The following is a 24,928-nucleotide window of genomic DNA, read 5'->3' on the forward strand; positions in this document are numbered from 1 at the left end:
CGATGCTGGTTGTTGAGAACCCAGAAATGAAGCTCTGCCTTCTGCTTTTGTCTTACTGGCTCTTAACCACTGCCCCCACCCACCCCTGCCCCGCCCAAGCTTCCCGATGCCCTGTGCAAAGCCAATGTCACTGCCCAAGGGGGGGTTCTTCGAAGTGTTTGGTCCGGCTAGGGGTGGTGCTCGATGATGCCAATGCCTGTCCCTCCAACTACACCAGGGAACCAAACCAGAGGCAAAGCTCTCCGGTGCCACAGCAGGGGGAGGGGTGATGCCTGGGCAGCGGCTGGGGTAGGGCAGGGTGGGAAGTGACTGCTTAGTTCTGCTCTCTCCCTGAGATACAGGGGGAGCACTCTAGAGAGCAGCTGTTTGTCAAAGAAAGATCTAGGACAAGAAGAGAAAGGAGGCTTCACTTCTTTGGGGTCAGCTGTATGGCAGGACTTCACAGAAACCTCTCAGTGAATGCTAAAGACCCTTTGGGCAGGCGGGGAGGGGGTGTCTCTGAATCAGCCCATGTAGCTGGTAAGTGGCCATGGCTTCCAAGACAAGTTCCTTCTACTTGGTGACCTTACCTCCTCTCCTGGTCTCCAAGAGACCAGGCAACAGGGTCTCTTCCCTTGAGGCTAGAAAGCACCAGCCGTCTCAGTTTCAGCTCTTTCTCTCCTTGTGCATTTGTGCATGCGGGGCCCAAGAAGGGGGGAGAAGCCTTGGTGCAGGGAGCGGCACTGCCCCCCCCACCGCCCCGAGTGCCACTGTGAGGCTGCGCTGCCCTGTGGAGAGCCCCGGCCCCCACACTCCCCAGGGGACGTCCAGAGCTGCTGGCGTCATGAGTGGGGGGGCGGGGAGGCTGAAGCTGGTACAGCTCAGAGTCAGCCGCTGAGGGCAGGACCATACATAATGCGTTTCCCCTGGTGCTGGGAAGAAAGGTAGGAGCCAGAAGGAGAACCCCTGTTGCCTCCCCAGCAAATGCAGAGCTGCCAGCCCCCGTCTCCTGCGGGTTAGGGAGGGATGGTGCCATCAGTGCCAGGTGTTGCCAGTTCCCTTCTTGGGAAATCTCCAGGAAAAGGGAAACCTAGAGCAGAGAGATCCCCTACCAGCGGTGGCATCCCCACCCAGATACCCCAGACTGCTCCAATAATGGCTCTCAGTGAGAGTCAGCCAATAAAGCTCAGGCCTGGAGGGCTTTCTCTTCAATGGGGCTCCCCACGGTGACCCCACTCCGTCCCTTCTCTTGCAGCCACCTGATTCTCGTGTCCCCACTGTGGCAAGCCCCTGTGTGTCTCTGGCCCGCTGACTCCTCACTCACCCAACAGCCCACTGGTCAGCAGTGCTGGAGCTCCCTCTGGCCCTCCCTCCTGGAGGAGGGGACACCTCTGAGTCTGGCACTGCCGCAGGTCTAACAATAGCCCCTGGCAGGGCCCCACTGGGCTGGGCACACTCCTCAGCCGGCCAGGACCTGGTTCCTCCAGGCCTAAGAAAAGGCACTTCCATCCCAACCACAGGGTCTCAGCAGGGACGCACGCCAAGTAAGCACCATTTACACGCGTCTGCTGGCTTGGGGAAAACTAGCAGGAGGTATTCCTGCTTTTAGGGGAGTCAGATTCTCGCTCCTTTAAAGAAACTTTGCACGACACGCAGCATTTTCAGAGCCCTGAAGTTGGGGGCAATGACTTTTGGCAGAAAGGAGGAGAGAGGGTATTGAAGACCTAAAACGCAGGACATGGTTTGCACTCCAGAAGAAAGCTGAGCATCTCCTGTAGCTGCTTTACCAGGCACTAAGCTTCCCTTAGTGCTGCTGGCAAAGGAACCTGAAACACCCCAGAATCTACCGGAGCCACAGACCCCTGGCTGGTCTTGGAATCAGGGTCTCCTAAACTTTCCACGAACAGCTGGCCATCTATTGTGCCCGCCCCGTCACGGTATCGGGACTCTCTTCTGTTCACAACAAAATCAGGTCCCCCAGCCCATCCCAAGGCTCATTCTGCCAGCTGAGGTCGAAACTGGGATGCATATTCTTGAGGGTGAGTCTCAGCTCTCAGGACTACAAACAGATGTTGAACAGGAGAGAAATCAGAGGCCTACTAAAGCTCACCACATTTACCCACAGAAGTGGGATGGACCAACTCCCCCCTCACCTCCTAGGGGTCCTGAGTTCAGAGCGGCCCTTGGGTGAGGAGGAGGAGGGATGGCGCGCTCTCTGCACCCTCTCCATGGCGTAGGCAACTCACAAGCCTTCTGAGCCAGGTGCTTGCCCTGGGAGCACCAGTTCCTGCTCTTCACACTCCCCTCCAGCACTGGGTGGACCAGTTAAACTAGTCTTGCCTTTCCTAAGTTGTTGTGTTTTTTGTTTTTGTTTTTTTTTTTTAATCTGGCAGGCCGCTACTGGAGGTTTTCCAGCCCACAGCTCAGGCCAACCCTCATAATAAGAAAAATACTACTTTCTATCTGCCTCATTTAGGAGGTTTCTACTTTTTTTCCTTTGGTGGTTAACCAAATTTCATCTTATATAACCACTGTAAATTTTCTAGAAATTTCCCCCAATTAGTGCCAGCAATTACAGAAAGTGTGTGTATGTGTGTATCAATGAGAAATCTCCAGGGGAGTGACCAGAGTTCTGGTGAATCTTCATAAGAAAATGGCACTTTGTGGGGCGCCTGGGTGGTTTAGTGGGTTAAAGCCTCTGCCTTCAGCTCAGGTCATGATCCCAGGGTCCTGGGATCGAGCCCCGAATCAGGCTCTCTGCTCAGCGGGGAGCCTGCTTCCCCCCCACTCTCTGCCTACTTGTGATCTGTCAAATAAATAAATAAAATCAAAAAAAAAAAAAAAAAAAGAAGAAGAAGAAGAAGAAGAAAGAAAATGGCACTTTGTTGTCTATCCACTAAGAAAAGCTCATCTTGCCCACTTTCCAGAAGATTCCAGGAGCTGCACACTTTATAGATTCTTTAAGTCTTCTCACATTTCTTTTTAACAGAAAAGATATAGTAGAAGGTGGGGAGGATGGGGTGATGAGAAATCATGGGCAAAGTATGTTATTGGCAAAACCAAAATAAACACCTAGAGGCCCTGACTTGGTTGGCCTATGGCCCCTGAAAGGCCTGTCCTACATGTGAAGTAGAACAGGCCCTAGACAAGCTCTGGAGACTTCCACTCCATACACACACTCCAGGTGGCAAACACCTTCTCTTATCTGGAAGGTTCAAATGTCTTCAGCAAACATAGAGACTGGCTCCCGGGAGCCCGGCCATTAATGCGTAGGTCTCCAGGGAGAGGCTGGCCATCATTTCTGAAGCATCTTCATGGCCTTAAGTCAAATTCTACTGACAGGACCAGATGCAACACACTGCTCTTTGCCTCTGCTGGGAAGGATTGGCTTTTGCAGAAGAGAACCTTGAATTTAAAGCCTCTAGTTCTCTCTCTCACACACACACACACACACACTCTCTCTCTCTCTCTCTCTCTCTCTCACACACACACACACACACACACACATCCTGAAGATGTAGCTTTCAATTAGAGGAGGAGGGGGAAATGGGACCAGGATGGGAACAGCTGCACTTCTGTCTTGGGCTGGTTGGCCAACTTCCTCTTCCTCTAAGGGGACTGTGAGTGTGACTTCTGCGGGTGGCATGTGCTCAGACTGGGCTGCCAAGCAGTGAAGAGGACAGGCAGAGGGGGCCCTGCCCTGTGGGCATAGAGGAGAACTCTGGGGAGGACCAGGCACTTATAAGGCCCTCACCTTCCCAGCTCAATGAATGGGGTGTGTGGGTACCTGTCACACAGGTGGCCCCCAGAGCACTCTGTCCTCCACAGCTGCCCTTGCAAAGTTCTCCCTGATGACGTCAAGAACCCAGTCCTCTCGGACGGAGCCCACTCTGAGGCTGCTTTGTGTTCTTATGACAGCAAGGCAGTGTCTACAGAGAACTCTACCCAGCCACCCACAGGACAAAAAGCGGTCTTCATGAGGGCTCTGCACATGTGGAGAACGAGTGAACACAGTTTCTGAGGCCGTGGCTGGGGAGGGCTGTGGGCAACGGGATAAGACTCGACACCCTCCATGGTCCCAGGCAGAGACGAGGGGCAGAACCAAGTGGAGCTGGAGCATCCTTTAAGGAACGTGCACTGACGAGTCTGACAGGAAGCCCAGAGCTCACATGACAATGTTTCAGAGAATGGCAGCAGTCAGTGTCCGGGGACAGGGAGAGGGTGTCCTCAGGGTAGAACAGGGGCTTCCTGGGTACCAGGTGGGAAATAGAGGGGATGGGAACGCTGGGGGTGGGGGCAGGGGCCACAACTTGCCTTGCAGCCTCCGACCCGACCAAGTATGACCGACTGAGGGTAGCTGGGACAAGAAAGTAAGTAGCCTACCCACATGCATGCAGAAATTTCGGCTAAGCAAGTAAGTAAGAGATAAGAGAATAGTAGGGTGTGCTTTTAGGAGCAGGAGTAGATCAGATTTGTCAGATGCACTTTGTAGGAGCAATCTGGAATCATCAGGCCTCCCTAGACTAACGTTGTGTGGAGTCAGGAGTGCATCTGGGTCTGAGGAGGCAGGAGGCCAAGGACAGCTCTGGAAGGAGAGTCTACCCGGGACACTTTCACTGTCAGGACGGGGCTCAAGTGATCCCAGGCTCACCTCCCATCCAGTCCACAGACTGAGAACTCGCAGAACCCTTCCCGAGTGCTGCTCTGACTTCAACCCCAGGGAGCAGCCCAGTGACAGGGCTGGGACACAACCCCCTCCGATCCAGCGCCTGCTCTGGTAGAAGACGAATTTCTCTGGTGAACGTGGTCTGGAGACCAGGTTAAGCACATAACAGTGGAAGACCAGAGAGCTGCTGGCAGCCCACAGCACCCAGCCCTAAAGAGAGGTCAGTCCACTCTGGAAAGTGACAAGAGGAAACTCACGAGGGGTTCACATCTTTGAGGATGACTGTCTCAATCAATGGCCGCTGTAACTTCCTGACCACTGACCATGTGCCAGGCTCTGTACTGACGGGTTTGAGGTATAAATATCTTATTCATTTGGACAGAAAACCTAAGAGCCAGGTTACTGACAGTCCCATTTCATGGACAGAAAACCAAGGCTCTGCTATGCTGAGCAGCTTGTATAAGACTGTACAGTCTCGAAGTGATGGAGGCAGACTTTGAATTCAGATTGGCTGGGTCCCAAATCTTGACCCACAGCATACCAGGCCCATGCTGATATTTCCTTCGTCCGCAGAGGTTGCGTGTTTCATGGGACGGCCTGGCCTGGTGATTCTCCCCCCTGTTGCACTCACTGCTCAGCTCTGAGGCAGCCTCCAAGGCGGGAAGCAGTGTGGCCTTGGTGGACTAACTAGGTGGCAGGTCAGCATTTTTATTCCCTGAAGGGTGTCCGCTCGCTGAAGCTATTGTGCTGTGCACACCAGCGGCACCGAAGCCTCCTCCCCTAAGGAGGGGGCGTCCTCCCCAGGCCCCCAATGGCAGGTGCATAAATGGGCAAAGGCCTAACTGAGCACACCGAGAGCCTGTCCAGGGCCGCAGGCCTGACCCCTGGGCCTTCCTTCCTGTTCTGCTCTGCTTCCTTCCCAGCTGCTGCACCAAGATCCTTTGAACAGTCAGTTCCTCAACACCACGCAGGCGCTCCTGCCAGAGAACGGGGTGGCAACGCTGCCCAGAGCCGCACCAACTGAAGACCCTCCTTTGGAGGGTACCCCCCCGCCAAATCCTTACCGTTGTAGGAGAGGCGAGGTTTGCTCAGACACATTATAAAGTGCATTTCCATCTCATCAGAAGCCACAGACTTGGAACAAATGGGGCACTTGAAACCTGCAAGAGAGGAGAACAGTATGAAACACTTCCTCCAAGCCAAGCACACCCACAACCAACACAGAGGCCCCAAAACAGCTATGGCCAGGGGGTTCAGGGCCAACGTGGAGAATTACAATCTAGACAGACCCTAGACCTGATCCCTCCTTCGTTCATTCTGTTATTTTATCACAACCTCCCAACTCCCACTGTCCCACCAGTGCTGTCCCTGCCAGGCCCCTTGGCGAATCTTATCCCAAGGCCCCAGGCTGGTTTGAGTTTTATTTTCCTTTAGACCCTTTCCCAAGGGGCTCTAGTGGATAGCAGGGATAGGCAGGGATGTAATCAAGGCAAACAAATCAGCAGTCTTGGGGTAACAAAGCGTTGAATAGCCCTCCTCCTCCTCACAGCCCTCAAACCACTGGGCTGGGCACCTGTGGGAGGAAGCCTGACAGCAGTCAGGTCAGCATGAGCATCCTTCACCTGCCCGCCCCTGCCCCCCGAACCAGGTAGCACCTCCGTCCCACCGGGCCTCCCCGTTGCTCAGGCAGCTGTCCTCTGAGAGTGTGGAGCAGCAGGGTGGCCCTCTGGAGCACTCCCAGATGCCACGCGCGCCTTGGCCGTGTGCCACTAAGAGTAACGGCTGTTGCACAAGATCCGGCGAACACAGGGTGGTGTGACCCTGCTGTCCCACCACCATGGGAGTCTGGATTGCTCATACATCCAAGCAGTTCAGTCAGAACTGTACCAGTATTGGGAGATTTCCGCTGAGAATCTTCTGAGCTAAACTTGATTAAACGAACACAGTCCCTTGACTTATTTTTTTTTATAAACACCTTCTTAAAGATAAACAATTTCCAATTTTCCCCCATTTTATTTTTGAAATTATTTTCAAATGATCAATTCTGCTCCATTCTACCAAAAGGATCTAATACCACTGGAAAGTTATTACTCATTTGTCCACATCAAATTTCACACATTGCAGCTTCTCCCTTTTGTGACCATAATTCCTACTGTCCCCAAGCCTGGATTTCCTAGGTTCAATACAGCACATCTAAATCTTGTTGTGAAAATCTGACTCTCCTGTTAATTTTCCAAAGCATTCTATGCCCAGTTTCACTGGATGCTGGTAATATCTATCGGCAACACTTCCTATGAAACAAGTAAGAGGTGGAGGGCTCATATTGACTGTCAGCTGCTCCTGGACAGAGGAGGAGGTCACACTTTTCTTCCCAGGGCCTTGTTCACTCTATATGGGAGCCCTGGACTTTGAGAGCTGCAGGTGTAGAGACAGGAAGCAAGCCAGCTCCTGTGTCCCCATGTAGGGCATAAGCACTTCGCTCAAAGTCTTCTCAAAACCTCCTCTTTTCAGTTACAATGAACTATAGGACAAGACAGAAAATCCAGTGTCCAGTTAACTATGGACAAAGTGGACCTCAGCCTTCGGGGCACAATCCCTATTCCCCTGATTTCTTTCCTCAAAGATCGTGGGCATCCTGTGTCTCAGCTGAAAAGTCTTGCAAGTGCTGTCAATCCAAGGATCCTGGCCAAGCTTTGGGCAAGGGCTATACTTTCTGATCTCTAGGTGGGTTATGAATCCATTAATAACAAAACCAGAAGACTGACAAGAAACATGGTGGGCGGAGGGTCCATCCCCTGTTTTCTGGCAAAACCAGATCTCAGATGTGCCAGGCTGATTCTCTTCTAACCCAGGTCAGAAATCTACAGACCCAGTGTGACACATGTGGTGGACAGGAGAGTAAGGAACTTGAGTCTTGTACAATGAGGATGTCTTCACATCTACCCCAAGTCCCTCTGCAGCCTTGAATCTGCCCTCATGCCCATAAACTAATATTAAGGAACATTCCACAGAATTACCAACCATTGGGAGATTGTCTCTTTTTCTTCAGAATTCTTCCACCTTTTTTTCAGGCTCAAAAGACCAAGGTTTTATGACACCTTAAATGACTATAGGACATTTCTAGTTTCAACTTGTTACACGTAAGCACCCTGTCTGCAGGCTGAGGGCTCACAGCTGAGAGCACGTCAGGCTGGATGTGCCCTGGACCAGCTCCAACACCAGGCCCCAATACAGTCGCTGGGAAGAACTGACGTGAACTGTTACTACTGAGAGGAGGCCTTATGCCCCGCATTACTTACTTTTCTGATAACCTAGAACAGGTTCATGGTTATCACTATAACAGCATCAATCACCCCCGCGTCCTAACATGACTCCTTGAATGCAGGACAGGGAGTCGAGTTATAGCTAAGGTACTGGGAAGTAGGCCACCCAATGAGAAGGTCTACAAGGAAACGTCATTGGACATTTATGTCCCAGAAAAACAAACCAAGGTCAGACTCCCAGGGTTAGGCCAGTGCCCTCATTGTAAAGAGAAAGAGGCCTTGAAGAAGACTCAGGCTCAAACACTTGAAGGGGCGGGGCTGAGGCCGGTCAGATTTCTTAGCAGGCCACTGAAAGTCCTTTCTACCCAGGAAGAACAAGCTGACTACACGTGATATTGTGATTTACAGTAAGAACTATGTATTTGGTCTTCGTCCCCTTCCTGGCACAGAGTTCCTAACACCCTGGGAATTTCCTAACATAATAAGACCAGTAGTATTTGGTCTTTTGTCACTGGTTCCCGAATAGCTCCAGAGCTGTAATGTGAAAGGAACGTCTTGTTACTCATAACAAGTCCCTTTGAAACGCACCAAAATTTATGTTAATGAGGTGACTCTGGGAAACTTCCTTGGGAAACTAAAGATGGAGGCTAGTTGCAAGGGGAACCAACCAGCTGATTAGAGGATCTGAACTTTTCGTTGCACCTTTCAACCCCTGGGGAGGGGAGGGGGCTAGAGATGGAGTTGGTCAACAATGGCCACTGATTCCATCAATTACGCTTGTGTAATGAAGCCTCCATAGACCCCCACCCCCGAGGATGGGGGTCAGACAGCTTCCAGGGCAGTGAATATATGAAGATTCAAGGGGGCTGGCACCCCAGGACAGGATACGGGGGCTCCATGCCTTGTCCCTATGTCTTGTCCTCTGCATCTCTTCCATCTGGCTGTTCCTGAGTTATATCCTTTTATAAAATGGTCATCAAGTAAGTAAAATGTTTCTCTGAGTCCTGTGAGTTGCTCTAGCAAATTAAACAAACTTGAGAAGGGGATCATGGGAACATCTCACTAGTGCAGTCAGGCAGAAGCAGAGGTGACAACCTGAACTTGTGACTGGTGTCTGAAATGGGGGGCAGTCTCAGGGGACGGAGCCCTTAACCTGTGCGGTCTGATGTTATCTCTGGGGAGACAGGGTTGAAACTGGGTTAACTGCACAGTGGTACCGGGAAAACACCTCAGAACAGGGTTTTAAGAAGAGGTGGGTCAGGAAACATTACATCGGGAGAGGAAGCAGCGCCGTGGTAGGAAGAGACCTACATTTTAGCAAAAGCAGGGTTAGTGCCACTCGTGAGACCTTCCTCTGGAATGGGGGGCAGGATTAAGGATGAAAAAAGAACTCACAGACTATTACGTGAGTAGGAAATGACAAGATGACTTGGGTTTTCCAGCTTCGAGATGTGGTTAAGTAATCTCCACTCCCTAGACCTCTGTGTTCTCATTGGAAAGAAAGAGGACTTGGCCTCTCTCTTGCAAGGACTGGATGAGGTAAGAAAACTGCAAGTGCCCGAGGAAGCAGCTAATCAAATGTATCATCAAGCCCGGCAGCACGGAATGAGGAAGGAGGAAGAGGAGGACTGGGGAAAGGTTTGGGGGGCCAGGAGACGGGGGATGGGGGTGGCGGAGCAGCAGGGCAGAGGCCATAGGTCACGCAGAGTGGGCCTGCAGAGCGGGTAGGGAGGGAGTGGCCACCTCTCCTTGTCCCACTGGCTCCCTCTGCACTTCTGGAGCATCACGCATGGCACTTTCCTAAACCCCATGTGGAACGAGGCTCCCCGTTCAGCCTGTGGCTCCCGCTCTTGCAGCAGGTGACGGACAGCAGCTCGAGGGCAGAGTGGTCCCTGTGAGCAGCCGCTGGGCCGTGTCTGTCTCCTCACTTACAGGGTTATGGAGGGGGTACTGCCGTGAGCTCGACCTCACAGAGCTGGCACACAGCGCCCAGGAAGCCTCACCGCCTGGCGCGTGCCCTGCTTGCCGAGCTGGGCGACAGGAGGGCTGGTATAAGGAGGATGGCGTTCTATGACAAAGGGAACATGAATGCCACACAGATGCTGGGTATTATGAAATAATAACTTCAAATCCTCCACACTGTCCCAGCAGTTTCTTCTGAAGCACGCGGGCCTGGATAATCCCATACACGGAAGCAATCGGCCATTGCTCACATGGAAGGACAGAGCTGTGCTCTCTACTTGGCGCCGAGCCTGTAACACTGGGGGTTAAAAGGCCGAGTTTGCAAATCACCTTTGAAACGGAAAATAAAAGACAAGAGGTAAGGGGGAATAACTGATGTCCCCACCTTCTTTCCTGAAAGGTCATCCCATGATTCAGACGGCTGCTACCACTCTACTGCCCCAACCTTTTCTTGTAAATGTCCAGTCACAATTTAGCATCAACAGCGCTATGGAATGATACATACTATGATCCTTATGAGCTACCGGGAGGTTAAAGTATCTAGGAAATTTTGATACCATTTTGGAATAAAGTTCGAGCCAAATTGAAATCAGCCCATGGACAAAGACAAAGGCTCTCACGAAGTCGCCCAACTGATGAGATTGACTCAAATTTCAGGAGAGCCCTTCATCAGCCCTCAAGAAGTGTGTGCACGAGATGCTTTCTTTTCCTTCATGAGAAAGCTACAGTAGAGCCTTTGGGACAGGTGCTCCCTGGCTGCCCCTGAGACCTGACTGCCCACTGCACCCCGGGAGCTGGGAGGCAGGCAGCACGCGCACCCGGCCACTCTCCCTCTCCCGATCTTATTTTCTGTCAGAAGCAGCGCCCTGCACACGTCGGGTCTTTAATTTGAACAGAGTGAAGGGCCGGCTTCACTCACTGCCCCCAGCGTGCTGGCCAAGTCTGACCGTGGTCCCTCTCAGTCGTCATCTGCTCCCACCAGGCTGTGGCAGAGGCACGGAAGTTACACGGTTCCTAGCCCTTCTCTGCCACCCTCTCAAAATGAGGAAGGGATGAATGACAGGGCACCAAGGGGAATTTGTCTGTAACCTGCCGATTCTGCCCAGGATGGGCTCTGCCAAGCAGACGCTGCCACAGGATTCCTTTACCCCAGTTGAGAGGATCCCTTCCGATGGGGACCTCACTTCTGCTCTTTCTCGTCATCAGAGCCGCTCAGAATTATACAGCCAGAACAGCCCACGAGCGTGTGATCAGCCGGAGCCCAGCTGCTTCCTGTCTTTCAACAGCAGATTGCGTAAACGGGGGAATCCTCAGCTGGGCTAGAAACCAGATCGCCTGGCAGAAGACAAACCTCCACTCGGCACCCAGTGCAGGGCCTGGACCCCTGTAGCCACAAGGGCAGTGTAAGCCCCCTGCTAGATGAACCCGCAGAGACTCCGGGACGCACACACAGTCATGTATGGTCAGCCTCTGCCTGCACCCGGGTCCTTCCAGGACTGACAAGGCAACTGAGGAGGGACAGGAGCAACTGGCTCAGGTCACCCCCCTCTCAGTCCTCCACAACATCCATCTTGTGATGTAAATCAGTTTTTCTCAGTTCCCAAAACTGCAACCTTCTCCTTTAAGACCTGATTTCTCGGGTGGGACGTGTGCTCCGCATGTTGCCCCAGTTCCCTCCCTGACCCTCCCTCCTAGGCTGATGCGCTATTTTAACGCTGCCCCAGTTCTGCCTGTCTCTGGGATCACCTAAAGGGAGAAGAATCTGAAGAAGGAACCAGGGAAAAGGAAGCCAGGCCGTCCAGGCAGGGCCTTCTGTCTCGGGGAAGGGGGGCTGATGAACATTCCCCTAACCCCACCCTCAACACCTTGTCCCCACGGTTCAGTTCCTAGTTTCCAGCCTGGATCTTTCCTCTCACATCCTGTGGGGCTTGTCTGTGAAATGGGACTTGACCAAATGATTTGCTAAAATGGGATTAAAAAAAAAAGATTTTGTTTATTTATTTGAGAAAGAGAGAGACAGCGACAGACAGACAGACAAAGAACATGCACAAGTAGGAGGAACACCAGAGGGCGGGGGGGAAAAGCAGACTCCCCCTGCAGGGCAGGGAGCCCAATAACTTGGGCTCTACCCCAGGACCCTGGGATCATGAACTGAGCTGAAGGCAGATGCTTAACTGACTAAGGCACCCAGGTGCCCCTGTAAAATGGGATTACAGGAAAAAGATCAAGGGGTAACATGGATGACTTTCTTTGACATTTCTAACTGCCGAAGAGACATGTCCCCAAGAGCAGAGGCTGCGGATATCACATTCTTCACACATAATTTCCCACACAACCTCTGAGACATAACTGGACACCAAGGCACAATTTATGAGTTGGTGAGGCATGCCTGCCTAAAGAACATTCTGGACTAGGAAAAGGCCCAGCAGTTCTGACTTGCTTCTTTTAACAACACCTCTCTTCCGGACTTGCCTTCCGCAGTTCCATTCCAGGGACTAAGGCTTACCTGTTGCCTCAGGAGCCAAAAGAATTCTCATAAGTGGCTATTAGAGGACACAGCCACACTGACACCTAGAACCAGTTTAATGTGTGTGTGTGTGTCTGTGTTGTGCGCGCACGCGCCTCCGCGCGTGTGTATGTATTTTAACATGTCTGTTGTGATGGTTAACTCTATGTGTCAACTTGGCTGCATCATGGGGTGCCCAAATATCTGCTTAAACATGATTTCTAGGTGTGTTTGTGAGGGTGTTCCTGGATGAAATTAACATTTGAATTGGGAGACTCAATAAAGCTGACTGCCTACCTCCAGGTTGGCGGGCATCATCCAATCCATTGGAAATGCTGAACAGAATAAAAGATGGAGAAAAAGAGGCTCTGAGTTGTCTGCCTGGCTGATCTGGGACACTTGTCTTCTGTCGTCAGACCGGGATGTACAGTATTGGTTCTCCTGGTTCTCTGGCCTTCAGACTCAAACTGCAACTAACTCCAGAAAGCATTCCTGGATCTTGAGCTTGCAGATGACAGATCATGGAATTTCTTAGTTTCCATAACTGCATGAGCCAATTCCTTACAATAAATCACTTTCTCTCTCTTTCCCTTTCTCCTTCCCCCGACCATTGGCTCTGCTTCTCTGGAGAACCCCAATGCATCTATTTACTCAATTGCCAAACAGTAAAATTTAAAATACTGGCAACAGTGTAGAGCAACTAGAACTCTCAGGGATTGTTGGCAGGAGCCGCTTTGGGAAGCAGTCTGGGAGTTCTTTATACAACAAAACATACGCGGCCTGACCTAAACAACTCCTCATTTACATAATTACCCAAAAGAAATGAAGACCTATGTCAACAAATAGATGTTTGTAAGAATTTGCATCACAGCTTTATTCATGACAAGCAAAAACTAAAAATAACTCAACTGTCCATCAACGGAACAGGTACACCAAACTGTGGCTTGATGGAATACAATGGAACACCACTTGGCTATACAAAGCAACCACATGGACAGATATGAAAAATATGCTGAGGAAGGACACAAAAGAGCACATATTATGATTCCAGATGTATGAAGTTTTACAACAGGGAAAATTCTGTAGTGGAAAAAATCAGAACACTGCCCATCTCTAGGAGGTAGCAGTTCGGGCAGAAATGAACTGAAAAGGGGATGAGAGCTCTTTTGGGGTTGATGAAATGTTCTATATCATGAAGAGGGTTTGGGTTACACATATGCATGTGTAAAAATTCAAAATTGAATTCAATGTATTCAAATTTCAATGAATGGACAGTTAAGATTTGAAATTTCATTGTTTTTGTATTTTACCTCAACCAGAAAAAAAATTAAGCAAATATTGAACTGTAGTGAATGATACACATGCTGAAGCATTTTAAAGCAACGTGTACTGATGTGCACTGAAATGAAACGTATCATAAAATGATGCCTAAGTGAAATTTCTTTCCATTTTCCTGTATGTTTGAAATTTTCATCATAAATCACCAAAAAAGTAGCAAGCAGTGAGGGTGTGTGTGTGTGTGTGTGTGTGTGCGCGTGCGTGCATGCATGCACTAATTTAGCTACAGTGGTCAAGGAAGGCCCCTCTGATGGGGAGACAGGTGCCAGAGAACTTGGGTGTGTTAGGACAGAGTTGGTCAATTTCACAATTGACTTACTGGTACAGTACTTACTTACTTACTGATACAGTAAGTACCAGGAGTGCCAGGTGACAGTGGGGACATGCTCTCTTAAAAATTTCAATCATAAATTGCAGGATTTTATGGTTTCAGGTCTTATACTAATGTCTTTAATCCATTCTGAGTTGATTTTTGTGTATGATGTAAGGGATCCAGTTTCATTCTTTTGCATGTGGATAACCAATTTTCCTAACACCACTGAACAGACTATCCTTTCCCCATTGTGTATTCTCCGTGCTTTGTAAAAAATTAATTGACCGTACATGCATGGGTTTATTTTTGGCCTCTATTCTGTTCCACTGGTGTATGTATCTGTTTTTATGCCAATACCATACTGTTTTGATTACAATAGCTTAGCAACATAGTTTGAAATCAGGAAGTATGATGCCTCTGGCTTTATTCTTCTTTCTCAAGAATGCTTTGGCTATTCAGGATTTTTTATGGCTTCATACACATTTTAGGATTGTTTTTCCTATTTTTTGTGAAAAATCCTACTGGGATTTTGATATGGATTGCACTGAATGTGAAGATCCCATTTTAACAACGTACATTCTTTCAATCGATGAACACGGAGTATCTTTTTATTTGTCTTGTTCAGTTTGTTTCGTCAGTGCCTTAGAGCTTTCGGTGTACAAATCTTTTACCTCCTTGGTTAAATTTATTCCTAAGTACTTGTTCTTACTGCTATTGTAAATGGAATAGTTTTCTTAATTTCATTTTTGGATATGTCACTGACTACTGAATTTGTTTATTAGGTAAAACAATTTTTTGGTGGAGGCTTTAGGGTTTTCTATACAATTTCACATCATCTGATACTTTACTTTTTTCTTTCCAATTTGGATGACTTTTATTTCTTTTTCTTGCCTAATTGCTCTGGCTAAGACTTCTAATACTATGCTGAATAAAAGTCTACCTGAGTATAGGATCGTTAAGTTGTTTTCTTTTTTTTCCTAAATGGTCTATGGATAAAAATTCGATCATATTTTGGCTTTTTGGTGTAGCAAATAGAAAATTTGAACCACCAGTGTGGTTCTTTTCCCCTTGTAAATAATTTCCTTTGGACAAAAAACTTGAGAGATTTTTCCTTTCATCCTTAGGGTTCAGATATTTTACAGGATATGCTTAGATGTGCCTTAGTCATTCCCCTCGTGGTAAGGCATGAGGGCTGTCCACCAAGTATTTCTAGTGTTCCTCCTTCTAGCTATATATTACAGTAGGATTGTACTTGCCTACCCCCTTCAAAGTTAAAGGTGAGGTTGTGATTTGCTATGGCTAGGGAAATGTGAGTAGGAGTAATCTATGCACTGCCAAGCAGACTTTAAGCACTAGCTCATGATTTACCACAGCCCTGTGCTGCAGCCCACCACCTTAGGTTCCTAAATAACAATGAGCAGACCACTACTCCATGCACCTCTTCCCTCCACCCCCCCACCATAGCCATGACCTGTACTGGATACTGTAGTATGGGGAAAAAATGAATTTATTGAGTTTAAACTACTGAGTTTATTTGTTATTACATTATCGACCTAGTTCTAGCCTATCCTGACCAATACATTCTTCCTCTACATTCTTTTCCTTCCATTATTCCTATTACTTGGATATCAAATGTCTTGTACATCTTCCAGGTGTCTTATCATCTCCAATCTCCACCTTCATGCTGTGTCTTAGCATTTTCTCAGGAGCTCAGCCTTTCTAACTCCTGGGCCATGACTGCCTGCCCCACTGCTTGGCTCGAAGAGGGAAAGAGCTGGCACTGTAAGTCAAAAAGAGGAGACATGCATTCCAGCCACTATCTTCCCAGAATCCTCTCTGTCTGGATATTTATATTTTGCTTTTTAAATATACATCCTTCCTTGCATCAGCAACAATCCACATACTTACCATTTTCAATGTCTATGTATTCTATAGTGATAATATATTGTGCTTAGCTTTTTTCTTCTGTGGGTGTCTGAATTTCCAACTTTCACCTACTATAAAGATTCTCTCAATAGTGATCTCCATTGTCTATTCCAAACACGGTATATTCTACCCCCAACGTGTTTTTGCTGTTTCTGGACTCTGGGCTGACTGGTTTGGAGGAAAGAAAATCCTATCAGGAGTCAGAAGAAGGATGCTCTCCCTTGCACTAGCCAGGTGGCCTTGTGCAAGCTACTTAGCAATATTTGTATAGTGCCCAGTTTGTTTTAAAGTCCAACCAAAGATGGATATATGAGTGTTCTGTGTGGAGAAAAAGACATGTGGAACGTGGGGTGGCCATTTTACTAGGCTGTGCTCAGTACAGTTCAAATATACTGAGGCTAACTGTTAGAGCTCTCTGTTTCATTTCTTTGCCTGTTCTTCAGGCAAAGCAATGGAAAATGAGCTGACCACACATATTTTGTGGATCCGAAGTTGCCATCAATTTAAAGAGACATCATTATAAACCTTTAAGAGAGGAAAAAAAACCCAAAACCCTGCTGCTAATTATAAGATGTGATTATATGATACATCTTGATTTTTGAGTTGTTAAATCATAATCAAATTAGAATCAGTGAATATATGAGAAATACATATATGGATATTTAAAAATATGTATAGACCAATCCCAAAGATATACCCGATACATTTATTTATTCCTGTTCGTTTACTACAAATGAGAACAGGCTCAGTGACGGTATCTACAGAGGGCACAGAGCAAAGACCTGCAGGGTGTGCACATGGATCCGTGCCTGATGACATCAGACCCACACGGGTGCTACAGCGACTCTCAGCAGGGGGAGCCCAGCAGCAGCCAAGTGAAGAAGAGGAAAGACATTCGCCAGAACAGGAGCTATGGCGACTAATCGGTTCTCTTTCCTTTGACACTACAACTCATTTCTTCCAGAGAGAGGCCCCAGGACTGTTGAAGAGGGAGTGATGGGACACGATGGTCTGATGACCCAAGACTGAGCAAGTGTGAATATGGAAAAGGCAAAAGCCCAAGAGTGAGTGTGATCAAGGCCAGGGGAAATGAATGTCAAATATAACCCCTTGTCACCTGGCTAGCATCCTTTGGCAAGCTTAAGGACATCTAATCATGATTCAGCAAATGTGTATGTGGACTCCAGATGAACATCTGGCTTTCATTTTAGAGATGTCTTATTTGAAGGATGGACCATCTGTTACAAGAGTAATAGTATCTAAGGAGTCAAGCCAGAATTTCTTTAAATTCTTAGATTATTAGTGATCACCAAAAGCTAGGCAATGGGATAGACAGGTCTGGCCAGGAAATACCTAGTTCCTTAGCTGAATGCCATGCTTTCCTATCAACGGCTGCCCCACCTTTGTTCCAATCCCTAACACACGACATGCCTCCAATGGCCCTTGGATCCAACACCCATAGCTACCGCTCAGGTGGGCTTTCCAGTGTTTAGGCAGCGCCAGAGAACACTCTTAGGAGTGGGCAAAAATCCTGCCTTTTCTTCACAGATTCAATGGCAAAGAGTGGGGCCATGGGACCTCAAAAAAGACAAAGGAAACAATAAAATCTGGTCTCTAGGCAAAGAAGGGCAGTTAACACCTGCAGAGATCTGTGGACTGATTAGCAATAGAAGGGAGCCTCACTTCTCCCAGTCACAGAGGCGGACACTGTCTGAGTAGGACACCAGCCAGGACTGGGCTTGGAACCACCCTGTTGCTGGCCTGTTTCGCTACTAAATATATTCTTTTTCAAATCCTGGGGCCTTGATTGACTTATTTAAAAAAAAATCAACTTTTGGGACGCCTGGGTGGCTCAGTTGGTTGGACGACTGCCTTCGGCTCAGGTCATGATCCCGGAGTCCCGGGATCGAGTCCCACATCAGGCTCCCAGCTCCATGGGGAGTCTGCTTCGCTCTCTGACCTTCTCCTTGCTCATGCTCTCTCTCACTGTCTATCTCTCAAATAAATAAATAAATAAATAAATAAATAAATAAAAATATTTAAAAATCAACTTTTAATGAACTTTGTTTTATTTTTTTTTATTTTATTTTTTTTTTAAAGATTTTATTTATTTATTTGACAGAGAGAGATCACAAGCAGGCAGAGAGGCAGGCAGAGAGAGAGAGGAGGAAGCAGGCTCCCCGCTGAGCAGAGAGCCCGATGCGGGACTCGATCCCAGGACCCTGAGATCATGACCTGAGCCGAAGGCAGCGGCTTAACCCACTGAGCCACCCAGGCGCCCTGCTTTTTTATTTTTTATTTTTTTTAAGTTTTTGGAGGTAGAATTGGAGGGAAAAAGGAGAGTTATGGAAGGGAAAGAACAAAGAAGGAAAGTTTCACACAAAATCTAGAGAAAATCAATAGTTTATTTTTGAGCTCCTGAAGGCATCGTCTACCCCAGTGTCCATATGGCTGATAGGAATTTCACTGACAAGAAGGAAAATACTTGAACATACTACTATACCACATTCAACCAGAATCCGACTCACCAGGCAAATGGACATGACACTCACATCTAAGTGACTGCTTATACTGAAAAACACCATTTGCCTGGCACTACTGATGCTGACAACCCTGGCCTTCATGTCCCTGGAGGTCTGCTGGAAAGTTCCTCACAGCTCTCCATGTAATCTCGGGATGCAGCACATGTGCCACTGTATTCCTGTCCTAACAATGAGCAGCTCCGGCTTGGGCACTACTGCAGGCTGAGTGTGGCTATTTGGCAGAATGAATGCTGGCTGGCTTCTTGCCTGGGTCTAGACCTGGCCTCCGCCCAGCAGGGCACCCTCTGCTCAGCTGTACCTCCAACACCGAAGTAGATGGAAGCAGGAACTCAGAGGACACAGTCCTGTAGGCCACAACTGTGCTTTGAAATGGTATCTAAAGAGGAAGAGGCCAGAAGAATAGAATGGGGTTGTTTTTGAAAGCCTAACAGCAGTAGAACAATCAATCTTATCAAAGGGAATTCAAAGGGTAAGAGAAGGCCTTCATGCCTCAGTCCTTGCTTTTTTGTCATCCACAGCTGTGAGTACCACAGAGGAGATGGAAAGACCCTAGAGAGCTAGGAGGTACTGACCAACCGATGAGTTAAAAAAGGATTCCCCAGAGACCCTCCAGACACAAAGCACGAGCTAGAAGGATCGTCAATTCTAAGCTCCCTAAAATAGTGTATGACCCCTATCAAGACGCATAAAGTGTGCTACTGTACTGGTTTTCTTCATCTCTGATTTAGATTGCTTTGAGGCTGGTAGACTAAAATGGTAGATGGAGAGAGGACACCAAGGGGAAAGACGCCAACGTGGTAGCAGGAACACGGCCATACCTTACAAATCCTTACTCACAAGGATCCAAGGTGAAGAAAGTCAGGGGTCTCGTCATGGTTAAGTAATCTGGCTGGCAAGCAAAAGCCTGTGATATGATGCAACATGTAAAATCAACTGCGTGTCAGCAGATAAAATATTTAGCCAGTGAGCTGACCCTGCACTGCCCCTTACATATGTTTGTGAAATGGGAAGACCACTCAAAATGGTAACTCCTCCTTCACGTTGACGTCTTTGCTTTGATGACTTTTCTGCAGATTCTGACATCCCCTCATTTCAAGTCAGTACATCAACTTCCCAAAATACTGGCGTCAGATACCTAAATATTGATAAATATCACTTAATGAAATCTGTGGAAGGTAAGAGTATCAAAAACACAAGCAACCGAACAGAATGGATCAACTTGGATCTGGACTCAGAATTCTGGCATTCGAATAACCAGTTCCATGGCCAAGGCCAAGTCACCTAGCCTCCTTGAACTCCCTTTTTTTTTTTCTTTTGTTCTGTGAAGGAATAGTTTTGTCTAGCCATTCAATGAAAACGTGTGTAAAAAGCTATACAAACCCGTGATGGGCAGAATAATGGTTCCCGAAAGATGTCCACATCCTAATCCCAGATACCGCGTACATGATAAGAAGGGCTTCACAGATGGGATAAATTAAGGATTTTAGAATCGGAGATCATTCCAGACTATCCAGGGAGGCCCAATGTAATCACAAAGGCAGCCTCTAGAAGCTAGAAAGGCAAGGGAACGGGTTCTATGGGTTCTGCTCTAGAACCTCCAGAAGAGATGCAATTCTGCCAATGCCTTGATTTTAACCCAGTCAGACCATTTCAGACTTGAACCTCCAAAAATATAAGAGAGTAAATTTATGTTGTCAAACTTGTGATAAGTTGTTGTAGTAGTGATAGGAAATGAATGTAGATTGTTACAGGAGGCATCGTTATTTTCCTAAAGGATCAGATCTTAAAGGGGGACATAGGTGGGGGACATAGGTGGGGTTCCATGACTCTACCAAAAATTACTGGAGCATGCCTCTCTTGGGGAACCACTGACAACTGCACAACTACTTGCCACACTCAAGTAGGATGAGCAGCCAAGTCAATCAGTGGGTCTGTCCATTCATTTTTATTCTAGTTATTAAGTGGTAAGGAAACATGGCAAAGGACTGAATATAATTTCTACCCTCAAGGAACTGATGATCTATTAGGGAAGAAAAGAAGCAACAAGGCCACAGAGCTCTTATTCTTTTCATGATTCTTCTAGGCTTAAGTGAGCATCTACTGAGCATACCTGATAATGTGGCCTCTTGACCTGAACACTTCTAGAATGGACATCACAGGATCCTGCAACCTCCTAAAATAATATGGCAGGCTGTGTGGTGGGGATGTTTTTTTCTGGGCACTGGATCCATCCACACACTTAGATTGTCAAAAGGGTTTGGATTTATAACCCAAAAGTTACTAACTATTTGTATAATTAGGATTACAGACAGAAGATTACCTGGTATTTTGTGGTATTTTGAAAACAGTCCCAACACTTGTGAGTTCCCTTTAGTATGGAGAAGAGGGACAGCCGACAGAAAAAAGAAAACTGAACCAGGCCCTGAGGGCTCCGTGCCTCAGTATCAGGGTCATTTCACACTGACTAAAGCACACCAGAGGGCCACTTACAACAAGTTCCAGTAAACGTAATTTCCCTCTCTACGGAGTCCATGACACACGCTCATCCGCAGCCCACAGGGCACTCTCAGCGCCACCTACACCTTCAGCAACGGCCCCATTCACGGTGAGGACCACCTGCGAAGAACTTACTACCATGGCTTTCTTCACACTGCCTCTCCTTTTGTTCTCTCTTGAACTACTCCAATCCCCAAAATTGCCACTACTAAGGACCTCCACATGATAGAATCCTAAAGTCAATTATCCAACAATCAGCAGCATTTGAGAAAGGTGGCCCTCCTCCACCTGCCCCCAGCACGTTGTTATACTTGCTTTTTGGTCCCCTATCATGCCCTTTCCTCGACATCTGGCTAGTTCCCACTCACCTCCTTGGACAACCGCTCTAACGGCCACCAATCTCGATCCACCCTCCAGAGCCCAACGGGCTTTATATTCTTCTTAGCATTCCCCACCGCTGCACCTGCTATCTGTCACCCCATTTCAATATAAGCTCCTGGAAGGCGGAGTCTTTTTCTTTTACTGCCACGTTCCCAGATCATGGCATCTGATAGGCTCTTGAAACTATCAGTTGGAAGTATGGATATCACACTTCATGGAACTGTGTAAAGAAGGCCCAGCTGTACAACTGGAAAGAGATAACAAATTAAGGGTACATCAGACTATATCTGAGTCCATTCCCAGCAGGGGCTAGCTTCTACCACTCAAGGCTCCACCAACCACCAGATCACACTGAGAACTAAGGATGGTGCAGAGTGTATGAGGCAGGTTAGTTAAAAACCCGCTGCGGTCATGCTGCTTCCTGCCCAGCCCGTGGTTCTGACACAGAGTGCAGATTGTAATCACATGCCCCCCCCACCCCCCCAGCACTACGGTGTGGAGCTCAGCTCGGCTGCCACCTGGGTAGGACTTGAAAGTCCTGCAGGTGGGAAAGACATCAGCCCTGCCCCCATGCTAAACCAAGTCCAGTTGAGCTAGAATCCTCTCTGGTGTCTCATTCTGCTGGACCTCTCTACCTAATTCTCCCCACGTGGAAGTGCCTAGAGGAGGTGGAAGGGTACCAGTAACCCCTCTACTCCAGGCAGGAGCTGCTTAGGGACCCAATGGCCATTTCCTGGATGGTGGGGACTTCTGAATGCTTCAGCAGTCTAAAAGATATATTTCTTTAAAATTAAAGAAAAATCGGGGCGCCTGTGAGGCTCAGCAGGTTAGGCCTCTGCCTTCGGCTCAGGTCGTGATCTCAGGGTCCTGGGATCGAGGTCCGCATCGGGCTCTCTGCTCAGCGGGGAGCCTGCTTCCCCCCCCCCTCTCTGCCTGCCTCTCTGCCTACTTGTGATCTCTCTCTGTCAAATAAATAATAAAATCTTAAAAATAAATGTTTAAAAAATTAAATAAAATTAAAGAAAACCCTTTTTATTATGGAGTTTTTCAGACAAACAAAAATAGAATAGAATGAGCTCCCAGGTACTCATCCTCCAGCTTCAACATGATCAACTCAGGGTCAGTTCTGTCTCATTTTCTCTTGGGATGTCCATGTCTTGGTTTGCCTGGACAATCCTGGTTTAAGCTTGTCCTGGTGTAATTTTTTTTGGAAGATTTACTTATTTATTTGAGAGAGAGAGTGCACATGAGTGGTGGGGAAGGGCAGAGGAAGAACGACCCATGAGATCATGATCTGAGCAGAAACCAAGAGTTGGAAGCTTAACTGACTGAAGCACCCAGGCTCCTCTCCTTGTGTAATTAAGAGCCCCCTTTTCAGTCTCAAACATGACTGGACAATAAATTATAGGGTTACCTGACCTCTACCCCAACCCACCCCCCACCACGTGCCAGGTTATTTTGAAACAAATTCTAGACATAAGTCCATCTATAAATAATTCACCATGTGGTAACAAATATTTTAACACGGATCAACACCCATTAGACACTGTTCTCTTTCAATACTCTTGTTGGGTACTTTCATGTCCCATAGCAGGAGAGCCAAGAAGAGAGTCAGAATTGCCCCCTGGATAAGTTCTGTGCTATGTGATTCCATGTGGGACCCCCCCCACACCCTGTGGGCCGATGGTATGACCCCCAGCTCACAGATGGGGCTACCAAGCACATGGAGAAGCAAGCTATGTCTTCTGCCTGCCTGACTCCACAGTATGGCCTCCTCGCACTACACCAAGCTGCCTCCACACAGGTGGTCTAGGAACAGTCATGGACAATAGGCTAACGGAACAGACCTTGGCAATGGTGGCTTGTTTTACACGTGGACACAAAAGGAGCAATGTGATTCTGAACAACTCAAAGTGAAGAAACTCAAACTTCAAACTGACCCATGAGAGAATAAAACCCCAACCTGTCTCTGGATGGAGACAAAAGCAAGACACAGCAAGATTCCAGAGCCAGGCTAAAAGCTGGGGCAGTCTAAGTAGCCCACCTTCTTTGTAGCTAGGAGAGACTAGGGAGACAAATCAGACACAGCCATGGCTTTTATGTCCTCAGAAGAAATTATCCTAGAAAGCTTCCCGGTCTGGATATGTTTCCCAGAGGCCAACCAGAAGACAGCGCAGGACGTCCACCCCAGCACAGAGGCGAGTAGCAGTGAGCTCCAGGCAGCCCAGATGAGGTAGGCGGGAGTTCATGTCGAGCATGGACCCTACGAAGCATTACACAGCAGGCAGCAGCGATGGACTGTATACACACACACACGAGAGAGATGAACACAGCGCCGAGCAAAAAAAAAAGGAAGAAACAAAGGATATGTAGTACCAAGCCATTTACTTAAGTGAAAAACATACGCCCATGATTAACTATAATCCAAATGCAAAAACATAAATACACACTACACATATGCACACAAAGCAACAATTCACAATACACACCAGTAAGGGAATACACCCCAAGCACATGGGCATGATGGCTGTGGAGTGGAATGGCGAACAGGAATAAAAGGGAGTAAATCAATGTACAAATGAGTAAAACCAAGAGAACGGCCTTGCCCAGACCAATGATAAAATGCCACAAACCAAGAAACAGTATTAACTCTGCACCAGAGGGAGACTGGGGGAAAAAAAAAGCACACTATTAACAGAAGCCAGCAAACAATCAATACTTGTGAAAAGCTGCCTGGCCTCAATTTTTCTACTGCTTCCTTTCACCCACCTAGCTAACTGGTTGACAAACGGCCCCCGATGGGGGACAGGAGAGCAGGGGGACCGACAGAGGAGGCCTCGCTCCTTGTCGCTGCTTGCATGTGGGAAGGGTATGACGAATGGCAGCGCCTGGCCTTCATCCCGCGAGCCCCCCATTTCAGAGGGGAAGGGAGCCGGGGACTTCAAACCCAGTCCCGTTCACTGCAATGCCTCCCCTCACAGAGTGGACCTGGAATTAACTGAGGGTCCCGGAGGCCCCTGTTTCGGGCACGGTGACTCATGTCACAGCTCTGCTTACATTTCTTACCAGCAAAAGGAGGGGTCTGATGGGACAATCTAAACCCACGACGGCTGCTTGCTCTCACACTCAGTGCTTGTGCTCACAAGTGTGTGTCCTACAACACAATTAATCCAACGTATTAAAGTGTTAACGCTCAATTTTGTGCATAGTGGGTGGACACTGAGGGCGGAATCCATTTTTTCTGTTTTCCTGAGGGTTGCGAAGTGCCAGGCCCTGTTTGGCAGACAAGGCAGAAAGAGCGCCTTCCTGGAGCTTTGACTCTGATGCTACATGCGGGTACGCAGGCCGGGGAACGACCTCACAATCGCCCTGACTGTAGCACAGGACAAGGTGCCACGTGGAAGGGGAGTGCAGCCCTCACGGAGAGCTCGAGGCCGGGGCTGAGGGCAGTGATGTGAGAAAGGCTTCCAGGAAGTGGGACGGGCTACGCTGAGACGGAAGGACCGCGGAAGGCAGCCAGGCAGCGAGGGGCGGGGAGCAGAAGCGAGCAAGGAA

At 48.2% G+C, this 24,928-nt stretch overlaps 1 protein-coding gene across 3 annotated transcripts in view; it reads right to left on the minus strand.

The window, feature by feature from the left end:
- ZNRF1 (zinc and ring finger 1) overlaps nucleotides 1–24,928 on the minus strand; it is a 99,662-nt gene that overhangs the window by 8,575 nt on the left and 66,159 nt on the right. For all 3 annotated transcript variants that reach the window (XM_044255726.1, XM_044255727.1, XM_044255728.1), the window contains exon 2: nucleotides 5,710–5,805. In XM_044255726.1, the coding sequence (XP_044111661.1) occupies nucleotides 5,710–5,805 (96 nt within the window). The remainder of the gene's footprint in view (nucleotides 1–5,709; nucleotides 5,806–24,928) is intronic.

Source organism: Neovison vison, chromosome 7 (genome assembly GCF_020171115.1).
Source record: "Neovison vison isolate M4711 chromosome 7, ASM_NN_V1, whole genome shotgun sequence".
Taxonomy (NCBI): domain Eukaryota; kingdom Metazoa; phylum Chordata; class Mammalia; order Carnivora; family Mustelidae; genus Neogale; species Neogale vison.